At 52.7% G+C, this 14488-nt stretch overlaps 1 protein-coding gene across 8 annotated transcripts in view; it reads right to left on the reverse strand.

The window, feature by feature from the left end:
- Positions 1-14488, reverse strand: part of Slc38a10 (solute carrier family 38 member 10) — a 46160-nt gene that overhangs the window by 21836 nt on the left and 9836 nt on the right. For all 8 annotated transcript variants that reach the window (XM_055592111.1, XM_055592109.1, XM_055592107.1 and 5 more), the window contains 7 exons: positions 13764-13857; positions 12063-12206; positions 10877-11001; positions 7854-7956; positions 6092-6274; positions 2014-2125; positions 1327-1433 (listed from right to left, as the gene is read on the reverse strand). In XM_055592111.1, coding sequence (XP_055448086.1) covers positions 1327-1433; positions 2014-2125; positions 6092-6274; positions 7854-7956; positions 10877-11001; positions 12063-12206; positions 13764-13857 — 868 coding nt within the window. The remainder of the gene's footprint in view (positions 1-1326; positions 1434-2013; positions 2126-6091; positions 6275-7853; positions 7957-10876; positions 11002-12062; positions 12207-13763; positions 13858-14488) is intronic.

A 14488-nucleotide genomic window follows, 5' to 3' on the forward strand; every position in this document is an offset into this window, starting at 1 on the left:
GATAGATAGATAGATAGATAGATAGATAGATAGATAGATAGATAGATGGATAGACGAAAAACAAAAGAAATCAAAAGCCTACAACTCATCGAGTGCCCGGTTGAATCCTCTCGAAGTGACTGACCACCAGGATAGGCATCATGAGACTACAGTGTCAAGCTGGAGCCACCAAAGGAGACAACAGTCACCTCTGAGGTGCAGGGATAGATGACGAGAGGTGCGCACAGGGAGTTTGGGGTGCCAGGATATTCAGTTTGCCCTGGATGGTTTCTCACTGGAATCACTGCAAATCTATGCCAGGCTGTAGATAAGAACTATGCTTTTCTGCATATACACGGTGCTTTTTTCGGTGTAACGTATGTGTATATGCGGAGGCTCAAGGTTGCTGCCAGATAGCTTCTTCATTTATGCTCCACTTTATTGAGGCAGGGTCTCACGTTGGGCCTGGTGCGCTCTGATTCAATGAGTCTAACTAACCAGCTTCCTCCCGGAATACTGTCTCTGCCTCCCAGGGACTGAGTATGGCTGGCCACCATGCCCACCCTGCTTTTACGTGGGTTCTAGAAATCCAAACTCCAAGCCTCATACTTGCACAAGTAAGTGCCTTACCTACTGAGCCACTGTCCAAGGCCACACGTTTTCTTAAAAATCCATCAGTACCCACCAATAAGGAAACACTCAACAGCTCCCTAAAAAGGAGGCACAACACAGGCAGTTCACGGAGAAAGAGCATCAGTGGCATTCCACTCGCTCTCTGGAAGCCAGAGAAAGTGGAGATGAAAACGCAGACATGGTGACAGGCACAGCAGGCATGGAGGTACGGTCCCACTCTGAGCAGGAGTCTCACCTCTGGAACACTCTCTAGACACTCCCTCATGCATGCGGAAATAGCCCCCACACCCATGCTTGAAGCTACAATACCGAGAAAAGAAAAGAGAAAAACATATGTCGCCTTGCTAGGACAGCCACTAACGCAGCAGTGGTGCGCTCTGGGAGCAGTATCTAGTGGAGGGCACATCCTCGCCACAGATGAACACGCTTCAGTGTCTTGTACTTAGGTAGGAAGCACAGCGTCCTCTCTGGGGAAAGGCCTGATGCACACAGGGCAGAGACTGAGCCACCTGTTGGGCCCTGTCTCCCACATCTCCTTGACCAAGTGTTTTCTGTGTGAGACACTGAGAATGAGTGGACAGAACCTGTCTGAAGACCCCAGGCTGGAGACTGGACTCATCACCTCTCCCTGACTACGACAGCCAAGGCCAGTGGTGGGCAACACTCACCTTCTTGCGGGGGCAGGGTGCACATGCTGGGGAGGGCCACGCTCACCTGGGCTGTCGGGGCACTCTTGTGAGCTTTCCTGTAGATCAGAGCTGGGCAGATGAAGCAGATGAGGCTCCCCATCGTCGCCCCTGTGAGGCCAAGGATGGTTTCCACTGCAAAGAGCAGACAGCAAGGGGTGAATGGGAGTGTGCTCACCTGGAGAGGGTGGCCGTAGGGCTGCCTGGGTGCCAGTGGACAGCCATTTGCCGTACCCACGGGTCTCCACTACCACCTGCACCTTCCTCCTCCTCTTCATACACTCCTTTTGTTAGAGCAGAGCATCCTGGGAAATTCTGACAACCACCTTTAAACAGCAAACCATTGAGGGTTTCCTACCAAAATCAGATGTTGGCTCCACACGGCCTAGTATACGCCACATCACCTGGCAAGTGACGTAGTGCCTTACCCTAAGAGTGTGAAAAAAGCTACAATGCGCTGCCTGGCTGATGCCACTGCTCCTGTGTTTCATGACAGCAGCTACAACTGGTCTGCTGAGGAATGGATACGACCTTGAATTTCTAGACAGTTTTTAGGAAAGCAGAGAAAATAGCATGAGATTTTGGGTGTAATCTTAGCTAAATGCTAAGCCTGGGCCAGGGATATCCCTGGCTCCTCTGTGTAACAAGATGAACAGACCAAAACTAACGGCAGAAGAGAGGCACAGGCCAGCCACAGCGGGGCTGCCGACCTTACCGTTGGGGATCATGACTCCACCGACCATGGTTCCAAACACCACCGACAGGGTGAGGACCTTAAACCGGAGTGGGGGCATGTAGCCTCCCGCAGCAAAGGTCCCATCTTTTTGCTACATGGAAAAAACAAAAACAAAAAGAACCAGTTTTAAAATGACCACTCTCCAGTGGCGGAACACCACCCAGAGCTCTGCCAAGTGCGCCTACCTGTGCATGGGGCCAGGAGGGCACTCACCTGGCAGCTGACTGCTCCAGCATAATCAGATCTGGCATAATCAGATTTGGCTGAGCGGCTTTAACGGAAGCCTACAGACTGCCTGGAAGCTGTGAGTACTTTATGCCAGGGTTGGGCTGTACGGCTCACAACTGTGTTGAAATGTTAATACTACGCTCGTTTTCATTTTTGCTCCAGAGAGAGTTAGACACACAGAGCAGAAAGCAGAATAGAGGCTCTAGACAGAGTTAGACATACAGAGCAGACAGCAGAGCAGACTCCAGACAGACAGAGTTAGAACACAGAGCCAACAGCAGAGTAGAGGCTCCAGACAGACAGCCCTGCTGAGTGGGCCAGCTGCTCCGCAGCGTGGAGCTTCAGAGTACGTGCTGAAGGCCTACAGCACGCAAGCACACGTGCGCCCATGCATGCACACGTGCACGCAAAACTGTTACCAGCATTCCCAACAGATCCATAGTGGACACTCGACAACTTCAAAGTCCAGGAGGGAGGAAAGCAGAAGGGGATCGGCTGTGGCACAGCCTGCGCCCACCGCAGCAGGCACAGGGACACTCACTGAGGTGTGGCAGCAAGGAAGACGTGTCGGCCTGAGACTACACGCCTGACAGTCCCACACAGCCTGCCTGGTCCTGGCTCTGCCAGAACAGTGTGCCTCTGTTTCCCCTCGGACAACACAAGTTTCTCTCCATCAAGCTGGTGACCCTCACATGGACTGACACACAGGAAGCGCTGACCACAGTCATCATCCTGAGCTAGGAACACCTGAGCCTTCCAGAACTAGAACTTCAAAGCAGTCTATTTTCATGAGAGACAGCAATGCAGCTAGACTGAGGCGGCTGCAGCTGAAATCATTCGCTGAATAGGGGTCACAGTTTGTACAGAACCCAGGAATCCCAGCTATAGCACACTGAAAGCTGACCAGGAAATTCTCTACAGAAGGAAGCAGGAACCAGAGTGCAGACAGGAAGTCAGATATACCGAGGACAAGCAGAAAAGCCATCAACAGGACATCCACAAAAGGGAATGGGCATCGAGTAGAGATGCTGTGGGTTTCCATGGATACGCAAACAGGCTCCCAGTAAATCCATGGAAAACAAAGGGAAGGGAAGAGAAGGGAAAGGAACCCTGTCAACAGACAAAAAGACAGGGAAGTGGCCACATGCATGAAACGGTGAAGGAGCAGAGAGCACGTGAACTTCCTTTCGTCCTTTTTTTTTTTTTTTTCCATTTTGGTTTTTCCAGACAGTATCTCTCTGTGTAGCCTTGGCTGTCCTAACTTACTCTGTAAACCAGGCTGGCCTTGAACTCACAGCAATCCACCTGCCTTTGCCTCCCAGGTGCTGGGATAAAGACATGAGTCACCCCTGTCTGCAGTGAACGTTCTTAATACTTCCTTTTGTTCCATTATTGATGTTTAACTTTACAAAAGAGCTGGACACTAGCACTTGGGACACAGAGGCAGACAGGTCTCTGTGAGTTCAAAGCCAGCTTAGTGCAGACCAGCCAGGGTTATATAGTAAGACTGATTCAAAATAACAAAGCAAAACACACAAAAAAACTTGCAAAAGGGAGACACTATGTAAAAAGCACTGACCCTGTTCCAGCCTGAGGCACAAACACACCAAGATCACATTAAGCAGTGAGAAATGGTTTCAGCAACCCACAGGCAGGATGGTACAGCATGAACCACATGAGCAGGGGGAACCTATGGCCACATAGCTGGTCTCACCTTTGTCCCCCAGGGACAAAGTTCTACACGACACCTTCCACAGCATCTGGGCTTGCAGCCACTAGCAGAGGTTAGGCCAAGAGACAGCATGTGAGAGGCACTCAGCCTGACCCTGGGCCTCTGTCACAGGCAGCAGAGTCCATGAGAAGGAGAGGCGGGCACCAGCACACATGACGGGAGCACCAGCACTTCCCTCACCCTAAGTGCTTGAGTGACCCTGTATTTCTGGTTACCAGAAGGCCTGGTTGATCAGGCGAGGCGTCAGGCACTGGAGCAAAAGCTGCCATCACAGAAAAACAGCTAGCCATTGGAGCTACCTTGCCAGACTCAGAAAAGGCAACCAGGTGAGCAAGCACGGAAAGCTGAGGTGGAGAGGCATGATGCATGAGAGGCAGCCCAATGGCAGCAGGAAGCCAGGACCAAAGAGCCTCTGAGGCCCCCTGTGTTTGAAAGTGTCTCATGAAGGGCTCACACACACACACAGGCACACACTATACAAGGGCTCTACCAACACACTACACAGAAGTCACACTGAAGTGCAGCATAAGGCCATCATCCCATGAATCTGGGTCCCTGCCACAGCCTCCCCGGAAGGCTCTCCAGAGCCACTCAGCTCCACTGCTACATCAGTGCTGGCAAATCCCAGAGATGAACTGAGCTGCCTACACAGCTGGCATGGCCCACAGGCCACTCACTCTTTCTCCTGTGTTCTTTTTACCAAGGTTAATTCAAGCCATGCCTGGTCAGGGAGCTTGAAGTATAGCTCAAGAGCACTGGGTACACTTCAGCACATGTGAGAGTCAATCTCTAGCAACAAAGGAAGGAAAAAACAAAGGAATGAAGGAACGAAGGAACAAAAGAAGGAATGAAGGAAGGATGGAACGAAGGAAGGAACAAAGGATGGATAGCTCTTTATTAAAAACTTCCTGGCAGGGCTAACAAGGGTTCAACAGGAAAGCCACTTGCCAACAAGCCTACCAACCTGAATTTGACCCCCAGAATCCACATGGTGAAGGGAAAGATCTGGGACCCTCTGACCTCTGACCTCCATTCCCATACCAAGGCATGTAAGCCCACCACCATCACTAACTAAAAATTTCAATTACATACAGACAATGATGAAACCCAGTGTGTTACAGCATGGGCTGTGCTTTGTATTTGATCGTTATTTCTTTTGCTCCCCAGGGTCCGCTTGCTACCTTTCAGAGCAGACTGTGGGTACCAGAAATGACACTGTGCAACCTTACCTCCAAACTATCCCTGAATGACTGGAGAAATGCCTGTACCTGGGCAGGCAGACATGAAGTAGACCAGGCCAAGGTTCAAAGGCTTGGAGGACAGGAGGATCAAGGAGAGGCAGAGACAGGAGACGGTAGAGAGAAGACAGAGAGCCAGGATTAGCATGAACAAACAGCACACCGCCAGGAGACACCCTCTCTGAGGATTGGTGGAGAGAAACAGCCCAGATGAGAAACATGTGCCCATATTTATGGGATACTGGATGGGAAGTAGGAATATTTCCTACTTCTTCCAGGAATTATTAGAGCAATTGGCATGGGATGTAGGGTTGGGAGGTAAAAGATAGCTTAGGAGAGTAGTTTCTGCCCAGCCCCAGAGTTTAAGGTACATTAAAAACCTAACAGGTATCTGTGTCTTTTATTGATATGGGTAATGGGTAAAATAATTAACTGCTGAAATAATGATATGTGATTAAAAGCAACTATTAATTACCACTGTTCTACAACACCAGTTCATTTCAGCTGGGCATGGTGATACACACCTATGATCCTAGCACTCAGAGGGCAGAGGCAGGAGAATCCTGAGCTCAAGGCCAGCCTGAAAAACATAGCAGACTCCCCTGAAAATAACCTCAAGACTTCATTTCACTTAAAAGTTTGCTTGGACCAGCAAGATGAGTCATCACGTTAAAGCAGCTGCCACACACACCAGACAATCTGGCTTTAACCTCTGGACCCACAAGAGAAGGGGAAAACCACCTTCTAAAAGTTGTTCTCTGACTTAAAAACACACACACTTAAAGCTTCTTTATTTCTAATTAGGAAACGCGCTGTCATAGAGACACAGAGGTAGTCCAAGAGAATAAAAGGACCGTACCTGCTGTTCAAAAAGCAGTGTGTTCAAGGCCTGTCTGCACGGAAGGATCATCATGGGGAAGCCCACAGCCACAGACATCATGAAGCCCACTCGGATCATCTCTGTCACCAGGTTGGAGGGGAAGTGTATCAGGACGTTGCCTGCGGTGGCATCTGTGAAGCTGACGTAACCAAAAAACCCCACCTATTGGAGGAGAAATGAGAATGTGGCCAGCTCTGTCTCTGCCAGTCCAACACCTATCACTCTCCATGCCCACCCAACCACCTGTCTACTGCCTGCCTGTCTTTGTCCCCAAATGGCCTCAGACGACCTCCCCAAGGAAGCTGCCATAAGATCCACCCTCCAAGGCCGGAACAAAAGCACTTAGCTCCTCAGCCGTGAGGCTCTTGCTAAGCAAGGTGGACCGTGGCCACGTACATCAGTGCAGCTTCAACAGAACCACCAATGAGACAGAAATGAAAAGGAAGGTCCTAGAGTGCCTTCTCTAGAGGAGTCACTCTTTTCTAGTTCAAACTCAGTCAGGAGCGGGGTGCAGGCCTGTAATCTCAGCCTTCAGGAGGCATAAACAGGAGGATGGAGAGAGTGCCAGGCCAACCTGGGCTACACAGTGAGACTCTGCCTCAAAAAAACAAAACCAGTCAAGGAGCTGTGGGGTTCAGAGGATGGAAGAAGAGCCAGGGGTGGGAGACGCTCCGATGGCCACGCAGACTCGGCCACAGGAGCTGAACCGCACCCCAGCACATGCAGCCCTCATCTACACAGCATTCCCTCTGCAGTTCTGGGGATCGAACCCACGGGTCACGGGTGCATGGCATGCTCTCTACCAACCAGGCTGCCTACCCAGCTCTACATTCTCATCTACAGACACAGCAGCCAGGTGTGGTGTGATCCCAGCTCTTGGGAAGAGAAAGCAGGATCCTGAGTTCAAGGTCAAAGCTATATAATGAGCCTCAGGCCAGCTTAAACTACACAGTGAGACTGAGTCTCAAACAAACAAGCAGGCAGACAGACAAACTGTTAAGTATATTAACAAAAAGCTGGGCGGTGATGGTGCACACCTTTGATCCCAGCACTCAGGAGGCAGAGACAGGTGGATCTCGAGTTTGAGGTCAGCCTGGTCTACAGAGTGAGTTCTAGGACAGCCAGGGCTACACGGAGAAAGCCTTTTTTTTTTTTTTTTTTTTTTTTGGGGGGGGGGGGGGGGGAGAAGTTTTTTTTTTTTTTTTTTTTTTTTTGGGGGGGGGGGAGGGACTACTGAAAATGTTCATGATGTTTGTGTTTTGGGGTATTCTCTCACACTGGTATCCCGTGCACCCTGATTTCTTTCTAATGGGAATGGTTCTCTGCAGAGAATTGACAGGAGCCATGAGACTGGTTAAAGCAATCTGGAACCAGTCCTGGCCAAGATGCCAGAGCTCTTCTGACCACACAATGTCAACATAACTGGGGGCCATGTTGCTCGCCCACAATCCCAGCACTCGGGAGGCAAAGGCAGGAGGATCACCCCCAGTCTGATACCAGCCTCACCCTTTCTTCAAAACCAGAATAGGGTGCAGCATGGTCCAGGACAGAAGCAGGTCAGGGTGCCTGGGCTAGAATGACTGAGGCTGAAGAGATGGAAAGATCTGGGTCATCAAGAACACAGTGCACCTACAGACATGGAGAAGGTGAGAGCCACGGCTCATATGGACACCAAGGCCACAGGGGGTCTTGAGGGCACGAGGAAGCATCCTGCACATCCAGGGTGTGCAACAGTTCCTACCATGACATAGAAGGCGGTGACCACATTGAGGGAGGAGGCAAATATGGAACTCATGGTCTTCACCGACGGCTCGTCCAGGCTGTCATAGGTAGGCAGGACCTGGCTGTAAAGACAGGCGAGTCACACACTCCAGACAGGCAGGCTCTAGAGCCTCACCCACCCCTCCTGACTCCGCAGACTTCTACCAAAATGGCCCAGGCGACAAGCCTCTGGTGCTTCCCACAACACTCAGCACAGACCCTGACTCGTGCTGCCAAGGACAGTAGCTGGGTGACCCTGTGGACGGCAGCACGGTGAGAAGACCCACAGCCTACACCCTAGAAGGTTCCGTGCTGCTGCCTTACGGCACTTTACAACTAGCTCTGCTGTGCTCAGCAACTGTGACTGCGCGGGAACGGCGCAGCTCTGAGGAAGGAGCAAACAAGAAGCCGCTGCAGCACCGCCAAGGGACGGGAATGCAGGACACACACAGACACAGACACAGACACTCCAGGAACAGACACAAAGCCGCACTCTCAACAGACAAGGAGCCAGCTCTCGCCAGTATAATGAGAAAACTGGCTGCTTTCTGGCCGAGGCCCGGTGCCAAAAGTGTGCTGCTGCCGGCCAGGTGGGACAAGGATACGGCAACCTCTCTGCAAACAGCCCATCTGAGGACTTGGACAGAGCCCAGTTGAGAGGAACACGAAGGATCCGGACACCCGCAAGGTATGCGGCCGGACACCCGCAAGGTATGCGGGAGCCGAGACTCAAGAGAGCGTAGAAGAGGGAGCGAATTTGAGATGGACAGGTTAAGACATAAGCTGGACAGACAGGAAGATCCGGCTGCCTCCCTCAGTACTTTCCAGGTGGCTATGACCTTCCAGGACAAGATCAAAGGCACAAAGGAAACCAGACTAGGAAAAACCAGGTGCGCTTGCCTATGTGCCTGCGTGCATACAACTGCACACATGTGCACACTGGAAATCAGCGATCAAAAAGCAGACCCGCATTAAGGAGCAGTGCAGCCATGCCCAAAAATGTCTCTAAGAAGTCAAGAAAAGCAGTGACACACTAGAGGGGAGGGCTGGCCAAGTGGCGCTGAGCCCCATCCCCAGGCTTAGAGCCAACCTCTGCACAAGAGCAGTCAGCCGGGAGACACGGCAGCCACACGTGCACAGCTGCACAGCCTCGGGGGCACAGGGCAGAGCTGAGCATGAGCCCTCACTCGGCGCGGAGGTGGCAACAGCTTCTCAGACTCTAGTCTGAGCAGGAGGCCCATACACAGAGGGCCATACACACACACACACACACACACACACACACACACACACACACAGAATACATGCCCATACACAGATGCCCATGCGCACACACACACAGATGTACATACACTGATGTTCATGCACAGATGCACATCCATGCACATGCACACACACACAGATGCACACACAGGCAAGGGCATTGCAGGTGATGTGAAGGGGGGGTATGCCTGGACACAGTGAAAAGAAAGGCTGGTCCAGAGGCTTCCATCCAATCCCAAGTGCCCGGCCTTCAGAGAGCAGATGGAGGGTGTGGGGGTGGAGAGACAGCTTAGAGGTGAAGAGCACAGCTGCTCTCCCAGAAGACCTAAGTGCAATTCCCAGCACCCACACGGTGACTCACAACCATAGTGAGATCTGGTGCCCTCCTGTGGTGTGCAGGTGTACATGCAGGCAGAACACCGTGTAAGTAATAAATAAACAAATCTTTCCAGAGAGCAGCCTCTGTGGCATCCCAACTCCTGCAGTGACCTCAGTGCCCCTAGGCTGAGTGAGCTCCTGGGGCACTGTGTTCTGACGAGGCTGTATTCAATGCAGCCATCATGGGCCCATGCTGATCAGTCTGCACAACACAAGACACATCTGCCATGAAGTAAGATCGGAAAGGCCAGATAATGACTGTAAGAACTGGACCAGGCACGGGTAGGGGCTGGCTCCATCCCAGTAGTGACAGGCCCTCTGGGCCAGCCACTGGGGAAAGAGGACCCATCACCTCACGGGCAAACGTTCCAGTGCTTGCAGCCTGGGCACAGTGTGTGACCAACACAGAGGGAGCCCCAGGTCTTCCTGAAAGGGAGATGGCCCCGCACTAACGGTGACATGCGCCCGCCCTCCTCTAAGAACCCACGTGCACTGCCTCCCGAGGCCACCGTCAGGCAGCCCAGCTGCAGGCTTAAGTTTAAAAAGCAAACGTGGAGGCAGAAAGGACACATGGTAAGTAGGTACCCCGCACAACCACCTAACTTCTGTCACCAACGGTGATGGGGATGTTCAACAGCGAGGCTGGAGCATCCATTCTGGTGGAGACAGAGCTGCCAAGGGGAGCCAGTAAGTGGGAAAGACGATTTGGATCTCGCACGTGGGTGTAAACACAGCAGTGTGAGCAAATTTTCTGTCACACTAGTTTACCATTGGCACAATACATGCCCACTGACACCACAGGAGGGGGGCTTCTCTGCCAGCCCCCTACACACATGCTGATGGTCTGTTCCCACCCAGGCACGAGTCACTAGCTCCTGCCACCCTGGTGGCGAAGGTAGCGCTGCTGTGACGGTAGCGCTGCTGTGACAGTGCAGCAGCCCCTTCTGTGTTCACAGAGCCCCACGTGCCAGGGAGCCCTGCCCGCACACAGGACTCATAGACATCCGGCAACAGCCTCAAGTCAATGTTTGTGTAACTCCTTTCTAGATACTCTCAGAACAGCTCAATTCTGGCGACACACTCGGGACTCTGCACCATCAGATGGCCGGGCCGCTCGCTGCTGTACCCCACGGCCAACTCTACTTCCTGGGATCTGGGAATCGAGGTGCCCAGCCAGTCCCAGCAACAGTCTACTTCCCCGTTACACAGACCTTGGCCCTCTGCCCTGAGGGAACAGGCCACACCAGAACAAGCATCACTCCTTGGTGTCCAGGAACGAGAAAAGCAGGACTCCAATCCCACGGCCTTTCCAGTCCGTACCCTTACCACCCCCACACCCTCTCCCACCTCATTGGTACTTACGACTGACAGGCAAAGGACATGCCAAAGATGGGGACACAGCGGAAAATGCCCTCCCAGCGGATGTAACTGACCCGCTGCAGCCACTGGCCACTGAAGAGGCCATGCTTAATGGAGGACAGCACAATCTAGACCAAGAAGAGATGGGACATAGGGTCAGGAGGCAGTGTGCAGCTGTGCCCACTGCACAGCATGACACAGAGGGGGTGAGAGACCCAAGCAGCCAAGCAGCTCTCCTCTGCATCATGGCTGGCTTACTCCTGCAGCTCAGGGCCATCTGAAGGGGCAGGGGCTCCACCGCCTGCTGCCCTGGCCCCTGGCTGACACTCAGTCCATACATGAAGGTGCTCGAACCCGCCTGAGGGATGAGCCCACCTGCAGGGGGTTTGCAGCTCCTGTGTTGGGTCTCTTAGTGGAAACAGAAGCAAATCCTCACTCAGCAACCTAGCCCTGATGTCTGTTAAACTACAGGGACAGACAACTTGGCAGAGCCCTCAACTTGGGCATGTCCTTGCTCTCCTCGACCTGGACAGGCAGACACAGTCCCATTTCAGGAGCTCAGACCCCCATATGGCTACCTGAGAGCAACACCCTACCCGTCACTGGCAGGCCCTCAGAGAACTAAGGGTGCAGGCCGACCATGGCTAGAGCACGGCACAGGCCATTACAGAGTTCCTGCGATGACTCTCGGCTCCTGCTCTCAGAAGTAGCTCCTTGCCTGGCCAGGGAGGTGACTCCCAAAAGTTCAGCAGGATAAGGCAGCAAAGGGTGAGGGCTCTCTAGGAGGGCCCCACACCCCAGACTGTCTGCCACAAAACTCATTTAGAAAAAAACAACAACTGGCCCCATGTACAAAACAATGGCATCCCCCCAGTGACATGTTCCACGCGAAAGATCTTCCCATAAAGCACACAGCCACTACACCTGTGCGTGGCAGAGCCTGGGGCTAGGACAATGGTCTCAAAGCCCCTTCTATATCCTGCCGTGCACCTGCCCCACCCTGTCCCTGTCCTGCCCCACCCCTGGTGCTCAGTGATCAGACACTCACACAGCCTTCATGGCATTAGTGACCCCACCACTTCTAAGACTCAAAGCTACCTTCCCATAATCCCCCACCAGGCAGCTGGCCACACCAGACTCAGGCGTCACGGGGAGGACTAAGCCAGACAGCGGTGCACATGGTGCTCACCACAAACATGAAGACGGCATAGAAGAGGAGAGCCATGGCACTGAAGGACTGGATGGAGGCCATCATGTTTCTCTGCAGGCTGAGTGGGAGCACGATGCACAGCGACACTGCGAAGAGCAGGAACACGCGCAAGTGGCTGGTCACCTGGAAGGGAGTCAGCAGAACCCTCATGCTCTGCAGACCTGGGCTTACTCACTGCCAAGACTCATCCCCCCACAGTCACAGGGCAGGAGCCACCACAGGCTGGGGAGCACCTCAAAACAGAAGATGTGGTCAGGTCCGGCACGTTCACTCTGAAAGCACCCTTCTCAGCAGCTGTGCCGCGTGGATCAATACTTGAGCACCTCTGGCCCTGCACGGCACAGCCTTGCTCCACAAAGACACTAGTCAGGACAAAACAATAAGCGACCCCTTCCCCCATCACACAGCGACGGGATGTGAAAGAGTGGGTAGGAACTGTCCTGCTCTGGGAATGTCCTGCACAGCCAGTGCCAGTGGCTGAAGGAAGGAGCTGCCAATTCTCCACACAACTCAGGGCCAACTCTGCTACAGAAGGGACTTCTGATCCAGAAAATTCATCACAAAACTCCAGACTGGCATCTACCAGCAGGCAATGGTCTGGGGCTATCTACCATCTAACTGAGCCGCAGCCTGCGCGGCCGACTTCCTGGCTCCTTCCTCACAGCTCTGGCTAGGAGGGAAGGGCTCCCCAGCTACAGACACCTGCAAACAAGCTCACACTGCTGAGCAGGGGAACACTACCGATGGCGGACGATGAGGCAGACAGGCTCTGTGCATGCTGGTTCACTATGTGGAGCCATTAGCAAGGCTGCAGGGGGGACCTGCCCATCCTACCGGTCTCTCAGATCTGTAGGGAACATGTCTGGCCCTGGCGCAGGTATACAGTTTAGAGAAGGACTGAGGTACTGTGTGAGGAACCAAACCACAACTCTGCTGGACCCGCGAGAGAGTGGGATATGGAAAGCCCATTGGTAGACACCATCAGAACACAGGCCAGGGCCAGGCTCACAGGACCCTTACTGGCAAGTTCTCCAGCACCACGCAAATCCAACACATTGCATTCCCGAGAAGGACCACCCCCAGCTGCCATCTTTACAGACTAAAATCCACCTCTACCTATCTAATAAAGACATGAAGGGTTCTTCACAGAAGAGGGTGCCCACTCTCCCTAGCCAGATACTGGCTAGCTCTGCTCCCCAGTAGGCAAGGAAGTTTGTGTAGGACACCCTCCCCCCTCAAGAGGCAGAGAGTGGCAGGCTTGGAGGATGCAGGGCTTTCTCACAGGCCTTCACACCTTCCTCACAGTCTCAATGTACTGGTCAACCACCAAGCACAGCAGCTACATAAGGGCCTGGCCTCTTTTGCCTTTAATGAACAAAAGGTTGAAAGCGCTGGAAAGGTTGAGGCCTCTGACCTGTCACCCTCCTCTTCTTCCTCCTCCTCCCCCTCCCCACTGTCCCTCACCCTACACACTATCAGGCTGTATCACGCCCACTCTCCCTCTCTCCTTCTCAGACACTAGCCCAGCAAAGTCCTGAAATCCAAGCCAGGGAACCTGAGTGGCTGGCAGGCATGGGAAGCTGCTTAGGGCAAGCACTCTGGTCTCAGCTGGCTTTGGGGAAAGAGTCATCAGACCAACCATAAGCACTGAAACAGACCAGACAGCTAACAGTGCCTTACCCATAATCCAAACAGCGGAGCAAAGAAGTTGGACCCCAAGTCACCAATCACGACGTAGAAGGCAACGCAGGTTCCCAACATCAGCCCAATCATGCTGGGAAAAAGAAAAGCAGGGCTTTAAAGTAGTGTTTGAAAGAGCGCGTTGTTCAGTGATCAAAGCTAGACACCTTTGCAGACTCAAGACCCAGGCGCTCCCAGGCTGGCCCCCGGGGCCAGGTGCAGCCCCTGGGCTGTGCTGACATGGCACTGCCTGACAACTAGCTGAGGGAGAGGCAGTTTTGAATGTCTACACTCACACAACGGTGGGATGGTGTCTGGCTCTCCATTGCCCTTGGGGTAAACACGAGCCACACTTAACTGTTCTCTGTGTCATACTGTATCTCCCTTCCACAGGGAGGGTCAGAAATTCTCTCAGGTGCAAGAGAGACTCACAGTAATGTTAGAAGAGTTAAAAAAAAAATCAACTTCTTCCAAACACTGTTTTCTTCTGTGTTTGCAATTCCCTGAAGCCTAAAAGTTTCCTGACAATTTTTTCAACTCATAGAACTTTACTCTCGATGAAAACAATGTGACACTTCGGTTCACATTTCTGTGCCTCTCTGCAGCAGAGCTGGGCCACAGTTTAAAGAACAGCACTAATACTAAGTACACCCAGAGAGCACCTCTACTGTACTCCCCAAGTTTTCCATCCTCATGTACACCTCGGTAAGACTTGACTTTCAGCT

This window comes from Psammomys obesus, unplaced genomic scaffold (assembly GCF_907164565.1).
Source record: "Psammomys obesus unplaced genomic scaffold, mPsaObe1.curated_primary_1811, whole genome shotgun sequence".
Classification (NCBI taxonomy): Eukaryota; Metazoa; Chordata; class Mammalia; order Rodentia; family Muridae; genus Psammomys; species Psammomys obesus.